The 20644-nt window shown below is 51.7% G+C and overlaps 1 protein-coding gene across 1 annotated transcript in view; it reads right to left on the bottom strand.

The window, feature by feature from the left end:
• The window catches only part of ALDH1L1 (aldehyde dehydrogenase 1 family member L1), a 43917-nt gene that overhangs the window by 19344 nt on the left and 3929 nt on the right, over positions 1 to 20644 (bottom strand). Inside the window, exons 2-14 of the mRNA XM_059706734.1 lie at positions 18697 to 18848; positions 16687 to 16921; positions 15714 to 15879; positions 13525 to 13626; positions 12616 to 12705; positions 11715 to 11852; positions 9677 to 9802; positions 8840 to 8931; positions 6185 to 6332; positions 4335 to 4454; positions 3038 to 3165; positions 422 to 572; positions 67 to 137 (exon numbers count right to left, since the gene is read on the bottom strand). Coding sequence (XP_059562717.1) covers positions 67 to 137; positions 422 to 572; positions 3038 to 3165; positions 4335 to 4454; positions 6185 to 6332; positions 8840 to 8931; positions 9677 to 9802; positions 11715 to 11852; positions 12616 to 12705; positions 13525 to 13626; positions 15714 to 15879; positions 16687 to 16921; positions 18697 to 18823 — 1694 coding nt within the window. The 5' untranslated portion in view covers positions 18824 to 18848. The remainder of the gene's footprint in view (positions 1 to 66; positions 138 to 421; positions 573 to 3037; positions 3166 to 4334; positions 4455 to 6184; positions 6333 to 8839; positions 8932 to 9676; positions 9803 to 11714; positions 11853 to 12615; positions 12706 to 13524; positions 13627 to 15713; positions 15880 to 16686; positions 16922 to 18696; positions 18849 to 20644) is intronic.

The raw sequence follows: 20644 nt of genomic DNA on the forward strand, positions 1-20644 counted from the left end.
CCACACATTGTGTTGCGTGAAAAGCACCTGGGGGGTGGCCACTCTCCACTCTGTGCTGGGACTCACCCAATTGGCTCCTTCCTGGTCAAGGTCAGGTTTCTGTTGGGTCTGGCCTGGTTGATGGGGATGGTAGAGCCCTGAAAGAAGCATGGTGGGGGGGGGGGGTGTCAGTGGGAAGTACCAGCCCAGTTTCTCTTCCCTTCACTTTGGGCAGACAGCCTGCCGTTGGGGCCCAGGGAAGAGCAAGGTTTTGTCTGTCTCCTGACACCCCCACTACCCAGATGGGTAGGAGACCCAAACCCCCCAGCTTATGTATAATGCTGTTTACAACATTCAGAGTAACGTGCTGCCCTCGGACTTCCCTGCGGGCCGGGCCTGCCTGTGTGAGCTCTCCTGCGGTGGGAAGGAGCCTGGTCCCCACCTGGATCTTGTCACACCAGCCAGCAAAGTAGCGGAAGGTCTGGATGGACATGCCCACGTGGGTCTTCAGGGCCAGGGTGTAGACAGCGCCTGCATCCAGAGCCTCAATGGTGGCCAGCTCTTCCTGATGCTGCTCCATGAGGTCTGCCAACCTGGCCAAGGCATGGAGGAAGGGAGGAAGATGGGCTCAGGCCTGGCACACCCTGGCCTGCTTTTTCAGGGCTGTTCTTCAAGGAGTCAGGAGCCCTGCCCTGCACACTCAGATGTGCTGGCCTCAGTTTCCTCATCTGTGAGATGGAACAGTAACATTTACTTCGCTGGATGAGTGTGAAGATGATGCCCTCTGTCCTGCTCTCCGTTCCTCTCTCGCTTGCTTCCTTCCCGAAATATCGATGGATTGACTACTTTATAATAATCCTCACACTTGATCCTGCAGAGGAGGCTGCCTGCCTCCAACAAGGAGGTCCCCATCCCAGAAGGCCACCCTCTCGGTCTCGGGGTGGCCTCCACCAGGGGAAAGCCTCTTGGGCTTCCAGCACCAGCTAATCCAGTGGAAGATGCTCCCAAGGCTGGCATCTCCAGGGATGGAGAGGGAGGGATGATGGGAGTGATGCAAGGGAAGGCATGTCTACACAGTCCTCCTGGAGTCCGAACACTCCAACATCCAGTTGTTCTCCCACGGTTCTGGTGGGTCTGCTGCTGTGGACAGCCTAGGAGTTAGAATAGTGGCCCCCTTCCTGATATGAAGATCGAAGGTATCCAAGGGTAGGGTGGACGGAGAAAGGTGGAGACCACCTACCTAGAGCAGCCCTGTCTTGCACAATGGGAAGTACCAGCCCAGGATCAAAGCCTGCTGACCTGTTTCCACTCTGCTCTTTTCTGCTTACGGCCACTGGCAAGGCCCTAACACCCCCAGGCCTGGTCCAGTCCTGCCTATACCTCCAGTCCTCCCAGTGGCTGCCCATAACACGCAGGATACAGCTCCAACCCTGTCCTGACACCTCCACCTGATCCTGACCCTCACGATCCCGCTCCGGCAGCTGGGTGTGACTGGCTCCCCAGATTCCCAGGGAGGTTCTGTCTTATCTCCCTGGGGTTCTGGGGAGCTGACTAGTGACTTTCTCTAACTCTCCCCTCTGGATCTGTCTTCCCAGCTCCTCCCACAATTGCATCATGTCTTATTCCTATAACATATTCCATATTCCATAAAAACCATGGTAGTCCTACTTCCCTCATTGAACCAGGGGTGCTCTGCAGCCATTTCTCAGGGAAATTCCAGGGCAGCAATGGGCATGCCTCCTCCCTGGGGACTAGGAGGCTGCATGGGGCAGGGAGCAGGTCACCAGGAGTTCTCAGGCCTTGACATGTCTGTCCATCCAGTTGGAGTCTCCACTTACAGCTGTGCATGGCACCACCTCCTCACTATCTTTGTTGTCAGTGGGGTCATCACATGTGCCGCCAGATGGAAGGAGAGCATCTCCAGGGAAAGGCACTTTCTTCTGGGCTGGCACCGTCTACCACAGGGTCCCTATTCCAGGGCCAGCAGCTCACCACCACCAGCCCAGACATGCACGCTTCATAGCTCTGACTGCCCTTCAGAGGCTCTAGGTCATTAGTCAATGGCTGCCTAAAATTGATGGATGCTCCAAGAAATCCTGAAACTAAAGGCATGCTGGGCATGCCCAGCCTCCACAGCCCTCACCTGGCCCCAACCCCACCATATCTATTCCATTTTGCAAGTCGTGCAAGCCCCTCTCTCTGCTTCCCTGCTGCGGGGGCTGCCTTGGCATGTCTGACCTCTGGAATGGAAACAAAAGGCATTCCGATGGCATGGCCAGGGTGGGGCCTCTCCCGCCAGATGACCAGCACTGATGTGAGGGTCATAGGTATTCGGGGGGTAGGGTAGACTACATCATCACCAGGCTCCGTGCCTGAGGGCTTCCCCAGAACCCAGAGCATTAAAGCCAGGTTCCTGAAACCGGCTCACCAGGCTTTTGGATACTGCTCTGTTCGTCTGTCCAGCACCCTCCCTTCTGCTGGAAACATCACCCCACCTTTCTTGGGGGTGACTGCTCCACCCCCACTCAGACCACCTGGTTCTAGGGGAGCAGCTCCTCTCTTCCAGGCCTCATTCCATCCTGTGGTCACAAGCCAGAGCAATCCCAAGTCCTTCTCTAAGACTTCTGATTGGAGCTAAGGAGGGACGGCCATTTACAACCTGACTTTACAAAAAGCTGGGGGGGGGGGGGGAATGTGAGGATGAGCCCGTCCCTGCCATTGTCGGCCTCTGTGCACACCAGCCCTGGGCTGGTCCAGGAGAGCATCCTGTCTGTCTGGGTCTTCCCAGAACCAGCTGTTAGCTTTGCCAGTTTGTGGTTCCACTCCTTCACTTTTGCACCTCCTCATCTTTGCTCACACTGTCCCCTCTACTCTTTCCCCTGAGGTCACTTGAAAAATCCCTCTTGCCTCTCAAGTCACTTCCTCTGAGTAGCCTTTTATGAGCCTCGGATCTCGGGGACCTGTCTGGAACCCCAATTCTTCTTGAAAGGACCTGAGCATCCATCCTCGCCCGGAGCTGAAGGTGGTGGGAGCTGACAGGTGGGTGGGTGGCTCTCACCTGTACAGGAGCCGGCCCCGGTCCCGGGCACTGATCTTCCCCCACAATCCATTCTCAAAGGCATCTTTTGCAGCAGCCACTGCCTTGTCAACATCGCTGACCTGGGCCAGGGACACCTGGCAGATGACCTGTGGTGGAGCAGAACTCTGACGCCTCCTTCCCTGGGCTCTGTGGACACAGACACGCCTGCCTGCTCCCCAGCCACCTGGGTGCACTCAGAGTGGAAATTCTACCAATGGAAGGGCACGGGGAGGGTGCAACCAGAGTAAGATGAGGCCTGGGAAAGGTCTATTTGTGTTTGTACATACCAGGGACCTTCTCATCACTTTCTCACTGAGCCAACTTGGGCTGCCGACTAAGGCTGAGCATTTTCAAACCAAGAGCATAGACGCATTCATTTAGTGAGTCCCAGGCAAAGGGTTTATTTTTTAAGTGGAATAGGCTAGACATTGGAGGTGACTAGACCTGTCCCCAATCTGCATTGCATGCCCTAAGGGTACCCATATGGTCTACAGCACCGGCCTGGGTGCAGGTGGGAGAGAAGGGCTAGAGGGCAAAGGCCAGGGCTTTCTTGCTGGTCACTACAGACAGCACCTGCTGGGCAGCCCTGTCCACACACCCTGTATCCCAGGACTCTCAAAACAGGCTTTGAGGTGCTGACAGCACTCCATGCTGTTGCTGAGGGCACTGTGCCCTTTGTCTGTGTCCCCACACCTTGTCCGTCTCTTTGTGAAGCACTTTCTTTAAACTTCCCTCCAATGAGCCACGTTGAGTGTGCTACCTATTTTCTGCAGGGACCGGAGCGATACTATAAGATGGGGCAGGATAGAAAACGTTCGGTAGACACCTGTAAGAGTAAGTGTTGTCCCAAGTATATACACGTGTGAGAATGTGTGTGTACATGGGTCATGGTGTGAGAGGGCCATAGTCAAGAATCCTGACAAATGTAGGATTCAAGGAAGAATTTCCAGACATTAGGGTACAAATATTTGAGAAGGTGGGGCCATGCTGAGATAACTGTTGAAGTGTGGAGGGGAGGGAATGGTTTGAAACTTATTCCAGTCCTAGAGCAGGCCCTTTAGAGTCCTGCCCCAACCCCCCGCCAACCCGTCCACACTACACCTCTCTCTATGTCGTTCCTGTAGGGAGGACTGGCAATGGACTGCCTTTTTGTGTCCATGCAGAGGTCCCCTGGGCCAGGACCCGCCGGTGTCAGATAGGGGAGTAGATGGAAGGCACACCATGGATGGGGGAGCAGGGGGAGGGAGGAAAAAGAAGGTGCTGGGCCTGCACTCACACTTCCATCTGTCGGGTTGATGGTCTCATAGGTCTTGGCACCCTCGGCATCCACAAATGTGCCCCCAATGAAGAGCTGGTGGGGCATTCGGAGGGTCAGCTTGTTCACTGTCTTTTCCACCTGGAAAGAAAGGTTTCACAGGCTGTAGCTGTAGTGTGGATTCTTCACAAATGGGCGTCATTGGCTGGCACAGACCCACATGGAGACACAGGAAACACAGATGGATAGACAACCACTGGCACGCATGTGTGTGTGCATGTGCACACACACACACACACACACACATACAAGCACACACAGAAGGGGTCTATTATATGAGAAGTCTGAGGATCTGAGTGGTAAGAAGAAATGAATAGCATGGACTCTGAGGCCAGACTGCCTGGGTTGAAGTCCTAGCCCTGATACTTACCTGCTATGTGACCTCAGGCTGTTTGCTTGGCCTTCACACATAGAAAGTAGGTGGACAGGCCCTTGTAAGCCGCCAGACATGACATCAGCCCCGCCACTCACTTACCCACATATCTGCAATTCCATGCTGAATGCAGGAACCTCTGGGAAACCTGTTCATCAGTCATCTGTTCACAAATCTATAGCCAACCTGAGGTCCATCCTGACCGCCTGTGTTTTCTTCATCAGGTTTTGTTTCAAACTACCAGCCAGACAAACTACCCCAAAGCTAACTGCTGTAGGAGTTTGTACCAAGATAACCTAGAGATAATTTTCAAGAATATCTTTAAGAAACACCCTAGCTAAGTGGCTCAGTTGCTTGGAGCATTGCCCTGTACACCAAAAAGGTTGTGGATTTGATCCCTGGTCTGGGCACACATGGAAGGCAACTGATCAATATGTTTCTCTCTCTCTTTCTCCCTTCCTCTCTCTAAAAAAATCAATAAACATATCCTTGGGTGAGGATTAAATGATAAATAAATAAATAGTTTCTCTAAGAAACAGACTTGCAATTACTTCATCCCTCTTCCATAATACAAGTTAAATGTATAGCAACATTTGTTTTCCTTATTGGGAAAACACTCCCAATTCTTTTCTCTCTTGCTTTCTTTTTTCCCTGGCATTTCAACAAAAATAACTTAATGCAGAGAATTGGAAACACAGGTGATGGAAGAGCTGAGAAGCCATGAGTCAACCCAGACATCAGCAACAACAGGAAGCCACTGCCCTCACTAAATTACAGCAACAAATGGAGGAGAAGGTCATACCAGAACCAGGGTCTAGGGCAGCCGTGGGCAAACTACGGCCCACGGGCCAGATCCGGCCCGTTTGAAATGAATAAAACTAAAAAAAAAAAAAGACCGTACCCTTTTATGTAATGATGTTTACTTTGAATTTATATTAGTTCACACAAACACTCCATCCATGCTTTTGTTCCGGCCCTCCGGTCCAGTTTAAGAACCCATTGTGGCCCTCGAGTCAAAAAGTTTGCCCACCCCTGGTCTAGGGCCACCCAGGGGCACCAGAGTCCAGGCAGGTAATCTAGGAGGGGCTGTGGGCACAGCAGAGATGCAGCTGGAAAACCCAACGAAGGAGAAAGAGGGAGAGAAGTGCTCGGGAGAGGCCTCTTCCTATTATCCTAGTCTCGTGTCTTGGGACTCAGAACTTACCCTACATACTGAGCCTTAGACAGCAGTTTCCTCTGTTGAGTTTGCCCCACTGCCCTGGCATCCTCGGGTTCTCCAGAGCTGCCAGGGAGAGCTTGGGACACTGAAAGGTGGGCACTTGGGGGGTCCTGCCTTCCTGTACATCCAGGTTACCCCCGTGTGTTCTGTTGGGTCCACAGTAGTAGATGCCTGAGGGGTCTGTAGGGTCATGCCCATGTGGGGAAGCCCAGAACTCACGTAGTCAATGATGCACTCGCTCTCTTTGTCATCCCCTCGCAGCTTTCTCACTAGCAGCTGGATGAAGTCCTTGAAAGTGGTTGCCATGTAAACGTCTTCATTTTCCAATTCCACACCATCGCACAGCTCTTTCACCTCCTCCACCAGTCTGAAGGAAAGGAGGTTTTTAAAAGTGGGAACATGGGAAGAGGTGTGGCACACCTGCACTGTTCTAGCAGCAGAGGTGGTGGTGCCAAAGACATTTCTCCCAGCAGCCACAGCATGAGTGTTAGTCTAGAACTGGGGTTAAGATCCCAGTCCATGGACTCAGGAGGCCCTGGTTTCAAGTTCTGGCTCCACCATTTACTAATTTATGACCTTGAGCAAGTGACAAACTCTACTGAGTCTGAGTTTCTTCACCTGTAATATGGGAATAATAAAAGCTCTGCTACCACTCTGTGATGAATAAATGAGATAATCCAACTATTAATAATAATCTTCAAAAGATACTGTTAAAGATTAAAAAGCAAGCCACAGATTGAGAGAAAATATTTCTAAATCATATATCTGGTAAAGGGCTTTTATTCAGGATATATTACAAATTCTCAAAACTCAACACTAAGAAAAAAACAACCTAAGTAAAAATGGTCAGAAGATTGATCAGATGTTTCACCAAAGAAGAAACATGGATGACATATGAAAAGATGCTCAATATCATTAGTCATTAGGAAAGCGCAAATTAAAACCACAAGCTATGGCTGCATACTCATTAGAATGTCTAAAATTATAAAGCCGGACCTTACCAACCGAGTTCTCATACACTGCTGGTAAGATTGTAAAATGGTACTTTGGAAACCACTCTGTAAAGCAGTTGTTTAAAATTCAAACATATACTTTCCATTTCATTTATAGATATCTACCCAAGATAAATAAAAGCCTACGTAAAGACTAAAGATGATAGAGCAGGAAACCAAAAATTCATCCCTCCACCTACATAACTATTGAAATGGTAGAACTGTCTGAATCAGATGTTTTGGAACTCTGGACTCAAGTGAACATTTGAAGTATCCAGGGGAGACAGCATGAGGAGGAGGGAGGTAAGTGTTGGCAAATTACAGCATGCCTCTCTCTGGCCAGTGATTGGTTCATGACTCCACCAGAGACGGTAAATTCAAGTCAAGGACTTATGTGAAAACTGCTGAAGGAGCAATCCCCTTTTCAGTGGGAAAGCTGGAAAGGCAAGAAATGAGACCAAAGCTACTATGCAGCCATCTTGTCACTATGAAGAAACTCCCTGCCCCCAAATGAAGCAACAGATGGTGACAAGTCAATGACATAATTTGACTCTTTGGAGTAGTCAATTATGCCTAAAGAAAGCTACTGTAGACTTTTGAACTTTCTTTTTTTTTTTTTTTTGGCTTTTTTGGCTTTTTTGCTCAAACCAAACTGAATAAATTAATTACTATTGTTAAAAGAAAAGATGTTCTAGTGTATTCCCCATCCTTCTCTCTTTTTTATTTTTAAATATGTTTTTATTGATTTTAGGGATCAAGCCCACAACCTGGGTATGTGCCCTGACTGGGAATCGAATTGGTGAACTCTTAGTTCATGAGTTGATGCTCAATCACTGAGCCACACTGGCCGGGCTCTTTTTCTTTTTAATCCTGAACCTTCTGTTTATGCACTGTTAAATGGAAGGCAGGACAATTCATAGGAAGTTGAAAAATAGGTAAACTAATCTATGGTGAAAGATTGTCTATGGGCCATGGGGCTACTGACTGGAAAGGAGGAGGAGGGAACCTCGTAGGGTGAGGCTGGTGTCTATCTTGATCAAGATATAACTTATGTTATATCTTTCATATATAACATCATCTATAGTTTATATATTATATAGCTTGTGTGGGTTACACAAGTTAAACCAAAGCCTACCAAACTATCGTCTTAAGATCTGTGCATTGCACTGTACATGAACTTATACCTCAATTTTTAAAATATTGAAATCATGATTCCCTTACCCCCAACACACATCTAGTGGGAACACTTGTGAGGTTAGACTCATTTGCTCAGGCCCAACCTGCCTGTCCTCCCCCACCTTCTGCACACTTTGGCTTTCACTGGGGGCATTGGAGCTTGTGGCAGTTTTAAAACAGTCATACATTAGCTGATTCTCTTCCCATTGAAGGGGTAGGTCTCTGTCCCTGCCCCTGAGTCTGAATAGGCTTGTGACTGCTGAGACCAATCAAGTCAGGAGCAGTGAGTCGATGGGGAGACTTTCCAGGCTGGGTGACTACAGGTGCTACCACACCTGCATTGTTTGCTGGCACTCTCACTCTCAGCACCGTGAAAAGTCCAAGTCCCCGAGCCACCACACGCAGGTGCCTGGTCAGTGGTGCCAGCAAAGCAGCTGCCAGCCTTCCTGGCCCAGGTGCCAGCATGGCAGTGAGAAGCCAGCTAGCAGTAGTACATCCCTACTCAGCTGTCCTAGCTCCTGCCAGTCCACTGACCTGTAGCCATTCAGGGTGGCCTGCCAGGCCTGCACTCATGGGCCCTTTCTGGATCACTGACCTGCTAACCATGAGTATAACAAATGGTGGTGGTTTCCCGCCATTATGTTTTGGGCTGATGAGTGGCACGGCCTCAGACAACTGGGATGGGACCTCCCACTCCTGGCCTTACCTCACCACATCCACTGATGCGGCACCCGACTTGAAGAAATCGGTGGAGTCTTCTACCTCCAGGACGTTGGGGAGAATCCGTTTCCAGGCACTCTGAAAAACAGGCGTGGTGAGAACATAGGTCCCAAGGCAGCTGGGAGCTGGGAGCAGGTGTCAGCTGGGTTGGCTCTCAATCCACTCCAAGGTGCAGCTGCTTCAAGGAGCCTGAAGGTCCTGGACTGCCCACTCCCTGAAGTGTTTAGAACTACTATTCCTGAAGTATTTAGAACTCTACATGTACCTGATTCTTTTGATGACTGTTAGGCTCTTTGCCAACATTTTTTAGATCCTAGCAGGTGCTACTAAATTGACCTTTTTCATGCGCATGCTCTCCTCTACCACTCACATCCACGGAGGTGGGATTTATTCCTTCCATTTCACAGATGGGCTCCGCCGTAGCAGCTTTTGACTCAGGTCCAGCTCTATAAACACGTAATCTCATGCCGCTCCGAATGCCACCCAATTGTACCCAGAGGGTCAGTTTGTCCAGCTGGCCCTCTAACCCCAGGGCAGACCGACCCCAGGGAAGACCTTGGGCTTGGCACCTGACTCAGCTATTCCAGGGGCTTCTGTTTCATTGTCTCCTGTTGACAATGAGTCCCTAGAAGAGCCATAGATAACTGACCAAATCTCAGGCATCTAGAGGTAGAGGAAGAAGGGGCAAGAGGACATAGAAAGCCCCAAGACAGGATAGAACCAACACTGGGCCTGGGGCCAGCACATCCACAGAAAGTGTGCAGAGCCTGACTCCAGGGAGTGTGAGTCACAAAACACATGCTTAGCCCTGAAGTGGTCTCACCCGCACAGCCTCCATGGTGACCAGTTCTGCCTCCGTCAGCTCGAGGGCGCTGCTGTCTTCTCCCCTGAAGAAGTGCGAGGCCGGGATCATCTTGCCATCCTCCAGCTGGATGTTCTTCACCAGCAGCTGCACAAGAAAGGATGTTCAGGGCCTGTGGTTGCCCTTATGCCGGGAAGAGAGCAAGTCTGCAGAGAGCGCTGTGCTTCACCTCCAGCCCTCACCGCGAGAAAGGCATAGGGAGGCTCAGGTGCATGAGGAGGCGTTCAGAGTGGGGAGGCTGCTGTGTAAGGACACAGCGGAAACTGGAGCTCACGCTCATCTCTCCCTGTCACCCACCCCACCATGCTCTTGTTCTTTTACGTGTAATGGCTTCATTATTTCTATAAAATCAGTGCCCGTGCATTAGACAGAATGATTCCAGCACTACTTTGAAAACCAATTGAGAAAACAATTCATCACCAAACTCCCCAGCTCCCCAAACCCCATGAGAACATCTGGTGAAGGTCATATATGCCTCTCTGGGGGACAGAGGGGCGTAACAAGGTAGGAAGAGGAGCAGATATACTGTTGGGTAAAGAAGGACATCTCTGTTTGATAAGAAGTCTATAAGAATGGCATATACCACACATGCCCTAATAGATCTAGTGCCAAGTCCCATGCCTGACCCCCAGCCTGCTGCCTTTTGAATATGTTCTGGAACTTTCTGTGAGCTAAAGCCCAGCCATACCCAGCTGGAAATTCCCGAGAGATGGTTCAACCACCGGTTTCCACCAAGGCTGCCCCTTTGCTCTGCTGTACCTGCGAATATCACAGAGGACGGAGCTGGTGCCCTTCCCCCATAACAGGGCCCTGCTGCAAGCGTGGGCTCTTAGTGGCCTACTTCTGTACCCGTGTCCTCCCCTATGTGGGCAGATAAGCATGGCCCTGCACAGAGAGGCCAGGGGCCATGCCTCTTAGACCCCCACCATAACTCGGGGATGCAGAAACTGAGGATTGAGTCATGTGAGGATGCTGGGACATGATCAGCTGATGTAAGTCACACTGCAGAGCCTGTCCTGATTAAGGCTGGACTGCTCCAGGACCCTCTGTCCTAGCCTGCTCCCCGAATGGTCCAGAAATCACGTGCACGAGATTTCCCATCTCAGGAACCGCTTCTAGGAAATGTGATCCAAGACAGACCTGGTCTTCCAACCGCATTTATCAGTCATGATAAATTGGCCTGCACACACACACCAATGCAGCCAAGGGTCAGCATCCAGGTTTTGTTGACATTCCCTAACATGTTTGCAGTCCCTTGCCTGTCCTCTTTCTCCCCTGCCCTGGTATCTTAAGGCCCCGACCTGCTCAGCAATGCACGGAGTGAGCACTAATAGAGAACCATGGCCAACTGGTGGGCCTCAGAGCCAGGATTTTAGGGTTTTAATCCCAGTTCTGCCACAAACTGTTTAAAAAAAAAAAAATTTCTGTGCTTCTGTTTTCTCCTCTGTAAAATGGGTATAATATTCATATCTCATAGGGTTGTTGGGAGAATTAAATTTAATACATGGAAATGTTTTAAAGCTGTGCCCAGCACACAGAAAGTGCTCCATAATATTAGCTGTTTCTGAGCTGCAGAGTCTGCTGATACAAATCGGAGCATGCTATGTGCCTGGCATGATTCCAGGGCTCTTCCAAGAGAAGGAAACTGAGGCACAGTGCTTTAATGACCACGCCAGTGGTGCTTGGACACTCTGCAGGACTAATATGAGGCCCCAAGTTAAGGACTCCCTGCAGAGAGCTTCCCCTGATGCTGAAACTCTCACAGGACACCCAGCTCTGGGTAGGTAGGACACCTGGTCAAAAAGAGCAAAAGGCCAGCCTTACTGGAATAGGGAAGTGGGCAGACCCAGTGTCCAGGGGCACACATGGACTCCTAGAGCTTGCCATCTTATTTTCTCCAGAGCAGCCTGGGGTCTAACTGCAGGGTCAGAACCCCTGGGCAGAAGTCTGTGTGGCCTTGAAATCTCAAGGGACATGTGGCCCGCAGCAGCACTGTTACCATTCTGTCATCATTCCCGAAGAGGATCAGTCCCGCTTTGGTGACCACCCCCGGCCGGTGGGCTCCCGGGATGGGCAAAGCTTCTCCCTCAGGCACCAGGCCCGCGGTGTTCAGCGTGGAGTTGAAAAACGTCAGCTTCTGTTTCGAAACAGGACAGGAAAACCAGAAGGCAGTGAATGAGAAGAGGCCCCACTGCTGGCAGCCTAGGCAGGGCTGGGCAGGGCTGGGCAGGGCAGGGAGATGAAGTGGGGGCGGAGGACAGTGCTATGCGGGCCTAAGACTCTGCCTCCAGGGGCACAAGCAAGGCCTTGGCAGCCTCTGGAGCCCTTAAGCCCAGTGTGCCCCTAAGACCTTTGGTATTGGCCCCAGCCTCAGATCTCAGGTAGACAGACATCTGCTCAAGACACCACAGTGAGGACACCGGCCCTGGGGTGCCACCAAGCACTGGTCACTTTGAAAGGGGTCCTGTGGTGGTGAGGGCAGCAGGGGACTCCCGGACACAGTCTGGGTGGTTGGTCAATGATCAGGGATTTGGACAGTCTGGGACTTTGTGGAGGACAGGATTGCTTCCTGCCCAGCCCCTGGCCTAAGCCTGCTGCCCCTCCCCGTGGGGCTAAGTCGAAGTCAGTGGTGGGCCTGGGGTCTCTATGAGCTCAGAGGTGAGAGTCAAAATATTTTACAACCAACACAGCTCAACCTCAGATTTGCTGCAGGGCCTGGAGGCCTTGATCCTTTAGCCACCAGATGGTGGGTAGGTCCCATGGTCCTGGGGGAGGGGCTGAAGTGGCTGGGGCACTCGGGTGGGGTTGGAGTTTGGGGCAGTGGCTATTTGCCAACCAGTTTTGCAGTCAGTGAGGCACACCGGTGCACCTAGCTCAATCCCAGTCACACATGAACACACCTGCCCACAAGCCTCTGTCCAGGCGCCCGGCACCTTGTCGTTCCCACGGATCCAGTTATGAATGGCCTCTGCTGGCTGCTCCCAGTTGATCTGTGAGGCAGGACACGGCTGCTGAGCAGGTCTCTCTCCACTTGCTGACCACCTGAGTCACACCTATGCCCTGCCCTCCAGCCTGTTGCCCTTGGCAGTAGGTGAAGCCCGGGGAAGAGAGCGGGGAGGTCCGGCTTCTCAGACACCAGTCTGAGTTCCTGAGCCGGGCGGGTATCTCCCTGGTACCCGTGCTCTGGGTGCTCTCCGACACTCCGACCTCCGCAGGTGGAGTAAACATAAACTAATGGTTTGGGGGAGAGACTGTTCCATTGTTAAGATGGCCAAGGCCTTACATGAAGTCCCCGGCACAAAGTGCAGGCCCATCCCATAGTGCCCTGCTGCCCACAGCTCCTCCTGGCCTATAGGACTCACACAGATCCCATATAGCACCCGTAAGCCCTGAGCAGAGGAGCAGAGATACGGCCCGCAGACTCCACTACTGTGACAGCTTTGAGGAACTGAATTACCTCTCGTTCCTCAGCTTAGAGACTGCCAGCCCTACAGCTGATTTCACACACACACACACACACACACACACACACACACACACACACCTCTCTGGGGATCCTGCCTGCCCATTCTTCCTAAAGAGAAACAGAGGAAAACCCAGAAAGGACCCTGATCCTGGCCTGTCTGGGTGCCGCATGCCTTCCCCCGTCCACAGCTTGGCTCACGCTTCCCCACCCTGGCAGCCCTCTCTTCTGGCCTTAAACAATTACAATCTGGCTGCCCAGCCAGATCCCCAGCTTCCCCGGGATACCCGCCTCACCCCAGCCTGAGCACCGCCTGGCTGCCGGGCGGGCAGTCCCTGGCGCTCACCTTGGCCGTTTCCTTCTTCTGGATGCCTTCATAGGTGGCTCCTTCCTCGGGCTGAGGGACCCTGGGGGCTCTGCCCTCGGCAATCAGTCTCACAGCCTGCACCTGGGGAGACCCCGTCGGTCCGCATTCCCAGTATTAGGACCCTCCCCTTACTCCCATCCCTGGGTTCACTCTGAGTCTGGACCCTGCCCCACAGTAATCACACATGCCCGGCACACCACAGCCAGCCAGGAAATATCTCCTGTACGGAGAGATGGAGCTGGTCTGACTCCAATTCCAGCCTGTACAATGGGCACTAACCCCCACCCTCTCCACTACACAAGGTTTTGGAAGATTACATGGAACACACACACACATTTCCATGTTTTTATCTAAAACCTTCCCTGCCTGGTAAGGAGAACGGGTCGTGAGCCTCGCGATGGTTTTGGAGGTCTGAGATTAAGCAGGAAGTAGTTTCTCTGTTCAAGAGAAGAGGAAGAGGGTGGGAGGAGGACTCAGGGTAGGAGGAAGGGCAGCCAAGAAGCCTGAGCTCCTTGTGAGGAAGGGGCTGTGGAGAGCCCCAGACACAGCGAGACTAGGCAGGGATGGGGGTGTCAGAATGTCGAAAGCAGGACTGCCCAGTGGAATGCTCTGTGGCAAGGCACACGTTCTACATCTGTACTGTCCAACACGGGGGCCACTGGCCGTGTGTCCTTCCTAAGCACTTGGCATGTAGCTAGTGAGACTGAGGGAACCAATTTTTAATCAGAATTCATTTAAGTTCATTTAGTAGCCGCATGTGACCAGTGGCTGCCCTATTGGCCAGCACAGCCTTAAAGGATATTTTTAATTGTTTCCTGTGAGATGTGCAAGGTAACCCCTTTCTCTGTCTCTCATACAAAATCTTCAGCAAGTTTATTTTGCATGGGAGAGAATACAGAGGCATCTAGCCCTAGCTGGTTTGGCTCAGTGGATAGAGTGTCAGCCTGTGGACTGAAGGGACCAAGGTTCGATTCCAGTCAAGGGCACATGCCTGGGTTGCAGGCTCCATCCCCAGTAGGGGGCGTGCAGGAGGCAGCCAATCAATGATACTCTCATTGATGTTTCTATCTCTCTCTCCCTCTCCCTTCCTCTCTGAAATCAATAAAAATATATTTTAAAAAAAACAACAACAACAAAACAAAACAAAACAAAGAGGCATCTAGTTCTACACACCTGAAAAGTAAAAGGTGGCCGCACCCCAGACTGCTGACGTCTGGGCAGCAGTGAGCACTTTCAGGGCACTGTTATGCTCATTGCTACTTCCAAACAGCAAGTGCTGTCCTCCGGGGGGACTCCCCCTGTCTGACTCCTGCTGCCGCTGGAATCTGTGAGAAGCAGGAATGTTGGCCATCGCTGGCCGGCCTTCTCCCGCTGGACCACCAGCAGGCCCGCACACACACCATCCCCTTTGGAGTCAGGTCCCACGGGGTCTGCCTGCCCAGCCAAGCATAACTGTCTCTGATACAGTCATTCTTGTCTCTTCCTCTGGTAACACTGAGTTTTCTTGTGGAAAAATCCCAGTCCACGAGGACCAGCCTTCCTTCCCCCACAGGCCACAGCAGGAAGCCTGTGACTGAGGCTAGCCAATCAGAGTACCCCATCATCCTGGTCAGTGATTGGCTCCGTGTGATCACATGACCCCCAAATCAGCCAATCAGCCTTCTCTGATTTTTCATTCATGATTTCTAGGAGAAAGAGGATTTCTCTTCCCCTGGAGCCCAGAGGTGTAAGCCTTGAGGTACCAGTGACTTTTTTCCTCCCATTTGAGGGCAGTCAACCTAAGAATGAAGCTAACCAAACAGACAAGCAGATGTAGGGTGAAGAAAAAGAGAAATGGAATCTTAGTGCCATGGCTTAAGCCTCTGGATTCAGCCATGCTCGACACCATCCCTGCCTTTAGGCTTCTCTATTTAATGAGCCCCAAATGTCCCCGTTTTGGCTAAAGCTTTTTAGTTTGGTTCTTGCAGTTGTAAGCAAGAGTCCTGCCTAATACAGTATATTAAACGTCCTAATCATGCCTCCTTGAAACTGTGAAGTGAGAGCTCTCTCCCTCCAGAGCCCTTGAATTGGGGGTACAAATTCCCAGCCAGCTCCAGGGCAGGCTGGGCCTAAGAAAGGGTGTCTGGGACAAGCAGGCACATGTGGCAAGGCCAGCTCCCAGCTCTTACCATCCCTTTGATGCCTTCAGGGAAGAGGAAGCGGTTATACAGAGTGCTCACGGTGTCGTCCGGGAGGATCTCACACTCCCTCTGGAGCAGAAGGTCCCCGGTGTCCAGGCCATCATCTGCCCAGAAGACGGTAAACCCCCCTTTTTTATCTCCGTGAATGAGGGTCCTAGGGAGCAGAATGAAACCCTGAGTCTAGCAGCAAGGACCACAGAGAAGGACGACTTGGGAGCAGCCTGTATAGACCTTGCCATCCCTCAGCACACCCTCTTGACCCCCTCCACCCCTGGGAGGATCGATGCCTGTTCTGGGGAGAGTGGGAAGGAGAAATAAAATGCTATTTATTGACACCAACCAGGCATTGTGGTAAAAGCCCGATATGCCTCATGTAACTTAATCTTCCCCACTGATAGAACAGGCATTGCCCCCTTTACAGACACGGAAACAGATCCAGAGAAGTGAAGAGATGTGGCTGTAGAATTCCAACCAGACCAGTCTGACTGCAAACCCACTCTCTTTTCCCAGCTTAGCTGTCTCCCCACTCTGACTACTCATCTAAACTACCCCACCTACCAGACACATCACCCGTTCATTGTCTTCTTAGTACTTCTCATCACCCATCTTTATCTCTTTCTAAGTGGGGTGCTACTGAGAGGGTGGCAGTGGGTGGAAGTTAGAGCAGACCTCTGGACACATCACCTGGTTGGTGGTCCTGGTAGCCTACTGGGTGAGGCCCCCTGACACACTGTTTCTGAGATCCCGAGGCAAGATGGGATCATGACTGCCCACGCTGAAGCTTACTGTGGGAGTGCGCAGTACTTAGCGAGACTTATCCCCGTTCTCCTGAGTGCTCTTGCTGATGGTTAACACTTAAACCAATCCGGTGGGTGGATGCCACCTGGCAGCACAGCTAAGCACCTGCATGGCTAAGGGAGGATGACGATTCAGGCAGAGGGGGCTGTTTTTGCCACCTTACCAGTTGATGGCCGAGGCCCCTCGATGCCGGGGGAGCAGACTCGGGTGGTAGATGATGGAGCCATGGCGGGGGGCATTGATGACCTCCATGGGGATGAACTGGCTGCAGAAGGGCAGGACGTTGAGCTCAGCACCCAGAGCCTGGTATTTTGCCACCACGTCAGGCAGAGCTTGTCCTTTCTCCCGCCAGCGGGGGAACTTAAACACGGGCACTCCATCCTTCTCGGCCTCCAGGCCTGTGGGACAGGGAAAGGGTAACCATCCCCTTTTTGCACCCACCCACACGTGGCCACCTCTGCCTTCCCAGCAAAGTAACTCCTGCCTCTTCTCTCTAGGCCTGTCCCTTTCAGCCTTCCCCACGGCCCAGCCAGGCTCCACCCCACAGCACAGAGGGGGCAGCACTAGCCAGGAGTGAGGTTTCAGGGACTGCTCTATCTGGTCTGACTTCTGCTGACAACCAAGAGATGACATCTGAGCCCCTCCCTCTCCCAGACTCCCGCCTGACCCCCAACGGCTGGCCTTTTGCCCTCAGACCGCTCCCCAAGGCCTCACACCATGCCCATCACCAAGTTACTATTTCTCTACCCTGCTCTCCGGGGAGTGGTCTGGGACCTGCAAACCACAAAAGCACTGGCAATACGGGTGCAGGAGGGACACGGCCAGGCAGGAGAGGGAGGGGAGAGGAGGGGAGGAGAGGGGAGAAGGGCTCCTTCCTCTCTGTGAGCATTACCCCAGCCTCACTTCTTCACCCAGAGAAGCAGCTGAGTCCTTTGCAGTCTTCCCAGTATCTGTCTAACTAGCCTCAGTGCACACAACCCCCTCTTGCTGGTGTTGGCACTCCAAGGTCCAGTCCCAGCCCTCATGCCCCTCTCCCCACCCTGTTACCAGCCCCAAGGCCATCACACCCTCCTCGCAGGTCTGAATTACAGCCATCCCCCCCCCCCCCCAATTCCAAGTGTTAGAAGTCACAACTTCTCCCCTCGACTTTCCCTAGCCTTAGCGGTGGCAGCTGCCTCCTGCAGTCACTATACCGGCATCTCCAAGTTCTCTTTGCCTGCCCCTCTTTAGCACCCACTGGACACCTGCTTGTACTTGATCCTCTGTTCGCCCTGATGTCTGGCCCCTGACTGGACCTGGCCCACTTCTAGCCTCTCCATCTCTGTACCCTGGCATCCAGAGGTGTTGGAGGGTGGGGTCAGTGTGAGCAGACTGGACTGTGCCTGCACAAGCTGTTCCCACTGGGACCAAGGGAATACTTCTGCGTGCCATCTGAGGTCAGGTCAAGTAGCAGCCCCAGTCTGGGCCCAGGCTCAGGAGCCGGTGTCAATGGTCACTTCGTGGCCGGGGCCCGGCCCAGGCTAGGTCATGGGTCAGATCTAAGAACGGGGCCTGCACTGCTGTCTGGGAGACTCAGCTCTTCCTTATGAACCAAGCCTTGTGTCTGGTCAGCCCCACAGGCCCCTTTCCTAAGCCCGGCCCCTGTTCCGTGTCTGTCAGGCCTGAGAAGACCCGAGAGTGTCCCTGGAGAGTCTGTGAATCTGAGCTGAGGGCCCTGCATCTTACTGGGCTGCTGAGTTCCCAGCTCAGCCCCTGATTCTCAAATTGCTCCTCCTAGAGCCACAGGCATCAGCATCACCCGGGAACCTGTTAGAAATGCAAATTCTCAGGCCCCATTCCATCCCCCTGAACGGAAACTGCCAGGGTGGGGCCTAGCACTCTGTGAGTCAGCCCTGCTCAGTGGCGGGGACACAGTGAGCCTGCCTGGCATCCCTTTCCGGGCCTGGGGGCTAGGGTCAGGGAAACATGGAGTCACCAGACAGCAGGGCTGGGAGCAGGAGGAGTGCTCCCGTGGCTCCTCTCCAGGATGGAGGCCCTGCCTCACAGCTAGGTGGGGAGGAGGTCTCCAGGGCCACCCGTGGCCCCACCACTAGATCCTGTGGGCTTCTGCTCCCATCCACGGCTGCCTGCCTTCTTGGACGCCCCATTCCCTGCTCCTAGACCACCCACTCACCCAGGGGGTCCGCCTTCCCATTCTTGTCTGGGACAGTGAACACGCCTACGACCTGATAGCCTTCCTTCCTCAGGTGGCAATAAACTTCCTGGCCAAACAGGCTCTGCCCGATCACTGCGATCTTCATGGCAGCAGGGGTGGGCGGGAAGAACCTGGGGAAGGAATAAGGGGCAGCATTAGAAAGGGCTCGCTGACCTCCAGCAAGCCGACCCTGGTCCAAGTGTGGCAGCTGCACAGCGCCTCACATGCACCCCCTCCCCCCACCTCTCAGCCCCCTTTCTGGGGCTTCCTAGTGGCGGGCCACTGCAGGGAGACCAGAGGGAAAGGTTTCCCAAGGGAAGGGGGCAGATTTTAGATGTTACAGTGGGGGAGATTGTAGAATTAGGGATTCCTACTTGAACCCCTCCAAATTGGCATGAACATTGGGCGTCACGTTCCCTGAGGTGTATTTGAACATATTTCAGGTACTAACCAGTCTGTGACCTTGGTCAAGTCACAGAAAGCCTCAGTTTCCTCGCTCGTTACTGAGAAGGATGTTGTGTGCCTCAAATGACTTTCAGCCTGTAAATGAGCCAGGAAGCAGCAAGGGGGCCTGGGCCTGGGGGCCTATTACCTTAACCTCACAGAAAGGCACACGTGCTGGACAGGCCCTGAGGACTGAAGGTGTAGTGGAAAGTGAGAGGAGGAGGGGGTGCCACTGGCCAAGAAGAAGGAAGATATGTGGAATGACGCATACCTAGATCATGCAAATGTCTCCAACGTTTGCTCATTCATTCACTGCGAGCATATCTGTAAAACCTATTATTCTCCTGGTACATTGCTTTAAATTGTCCATTCACAAAATCATACATATTTTACAGAAAATTTTATGAAAGTAACAAGCCTCATACATACAGGAAAATGCACAAAGCATTGGTATGTAGCTCAATGAATCCTCACAAACTGAACACACCCTGATAATCAGCACTAAGAAAAGGAATTACTTCAGAAGCCCCCCGTGAGCCTCTTCCAGACACTACACCCCACTTAGAGTAAAGGAACTTTTAACAATATCAAATACTTTTGCCTATATATCTTTTTCATTTATATAAATGGAATCATACATTGTAATGTTCTGTGGATTTATCCTCCCTTCGCATTACCCATGTTGTTGTACTGTGCTCATTCTGCTTGCTGCATAATATTTCATTGTGTGAATGTAAACACAGGCATTTATTTATCCACTCTACTGTGGGTTGGCATTTGGGTAGTTTTCCAGTTTGAAGCTATTACCAACAGGGATATAAAGATTCTGCCACAGGGTTCTTCCTGCACATAGGTACACATTGCTGTGGGAGATGGACCTCGGAGTGGAATTCCTGGCTCACAGATATGAACATGTTTGGCCTTAGCATACTCTGCCAGTTTTCCAAAGTGGTTGTACCAATTCCCACTTCCATGTGCTCTGCATTGCAGCCTTGTGCCTTTTCATCTCAGCTATTTTGCTAACATGAAATACCGCTGCAGAAGACACTGTTAAGAGAATAAAAAGAAGCCATAGAGAAAAACCATTTGCAAAAACATATCTAATAAAGGTCTGGTATTCAAAATATACAAAGAACCCATAAAACTCAACATTTAAAAAAAAAAAAAAAACTACCCAATTTAAAGATGGAGGAAAGACCTGAATAGACATTTCACACACAAAAAAAAAAAAAGATATACAGATGGTAAAAAAAGTATATGAAAAGATGCTTAACATCATATGTTATTAGGGGTCACAAATTAAAACAATAATGAAATACCACTACACACCTATTAAAATGACTAAAATCCAAATAATTGATCAATACCAAGTGCTGATGAGGATGTAGAGCCATGGTGGGAATACAAAATGATACAGCCACTTTGGAAAATAATTTGGCAGTTTATTAGGAAACTAAACACACTCTTTTCATGCAATCCAGCA

This window comes from Myotis daubentonii, chromosome 8, assembly GCF_963259705.1.
Source record: "Myotis daubentonii chromosome 8, mMyoDau2.1, whole genome shotgun sequence".
In the NCBI taxonomy this organism is placed as follows: Eukaryota; Metazoa; Chordata; class Mammalia; order Chiroptera; family Vespertilionidae; genus Myotis; species Myotis daubentonii.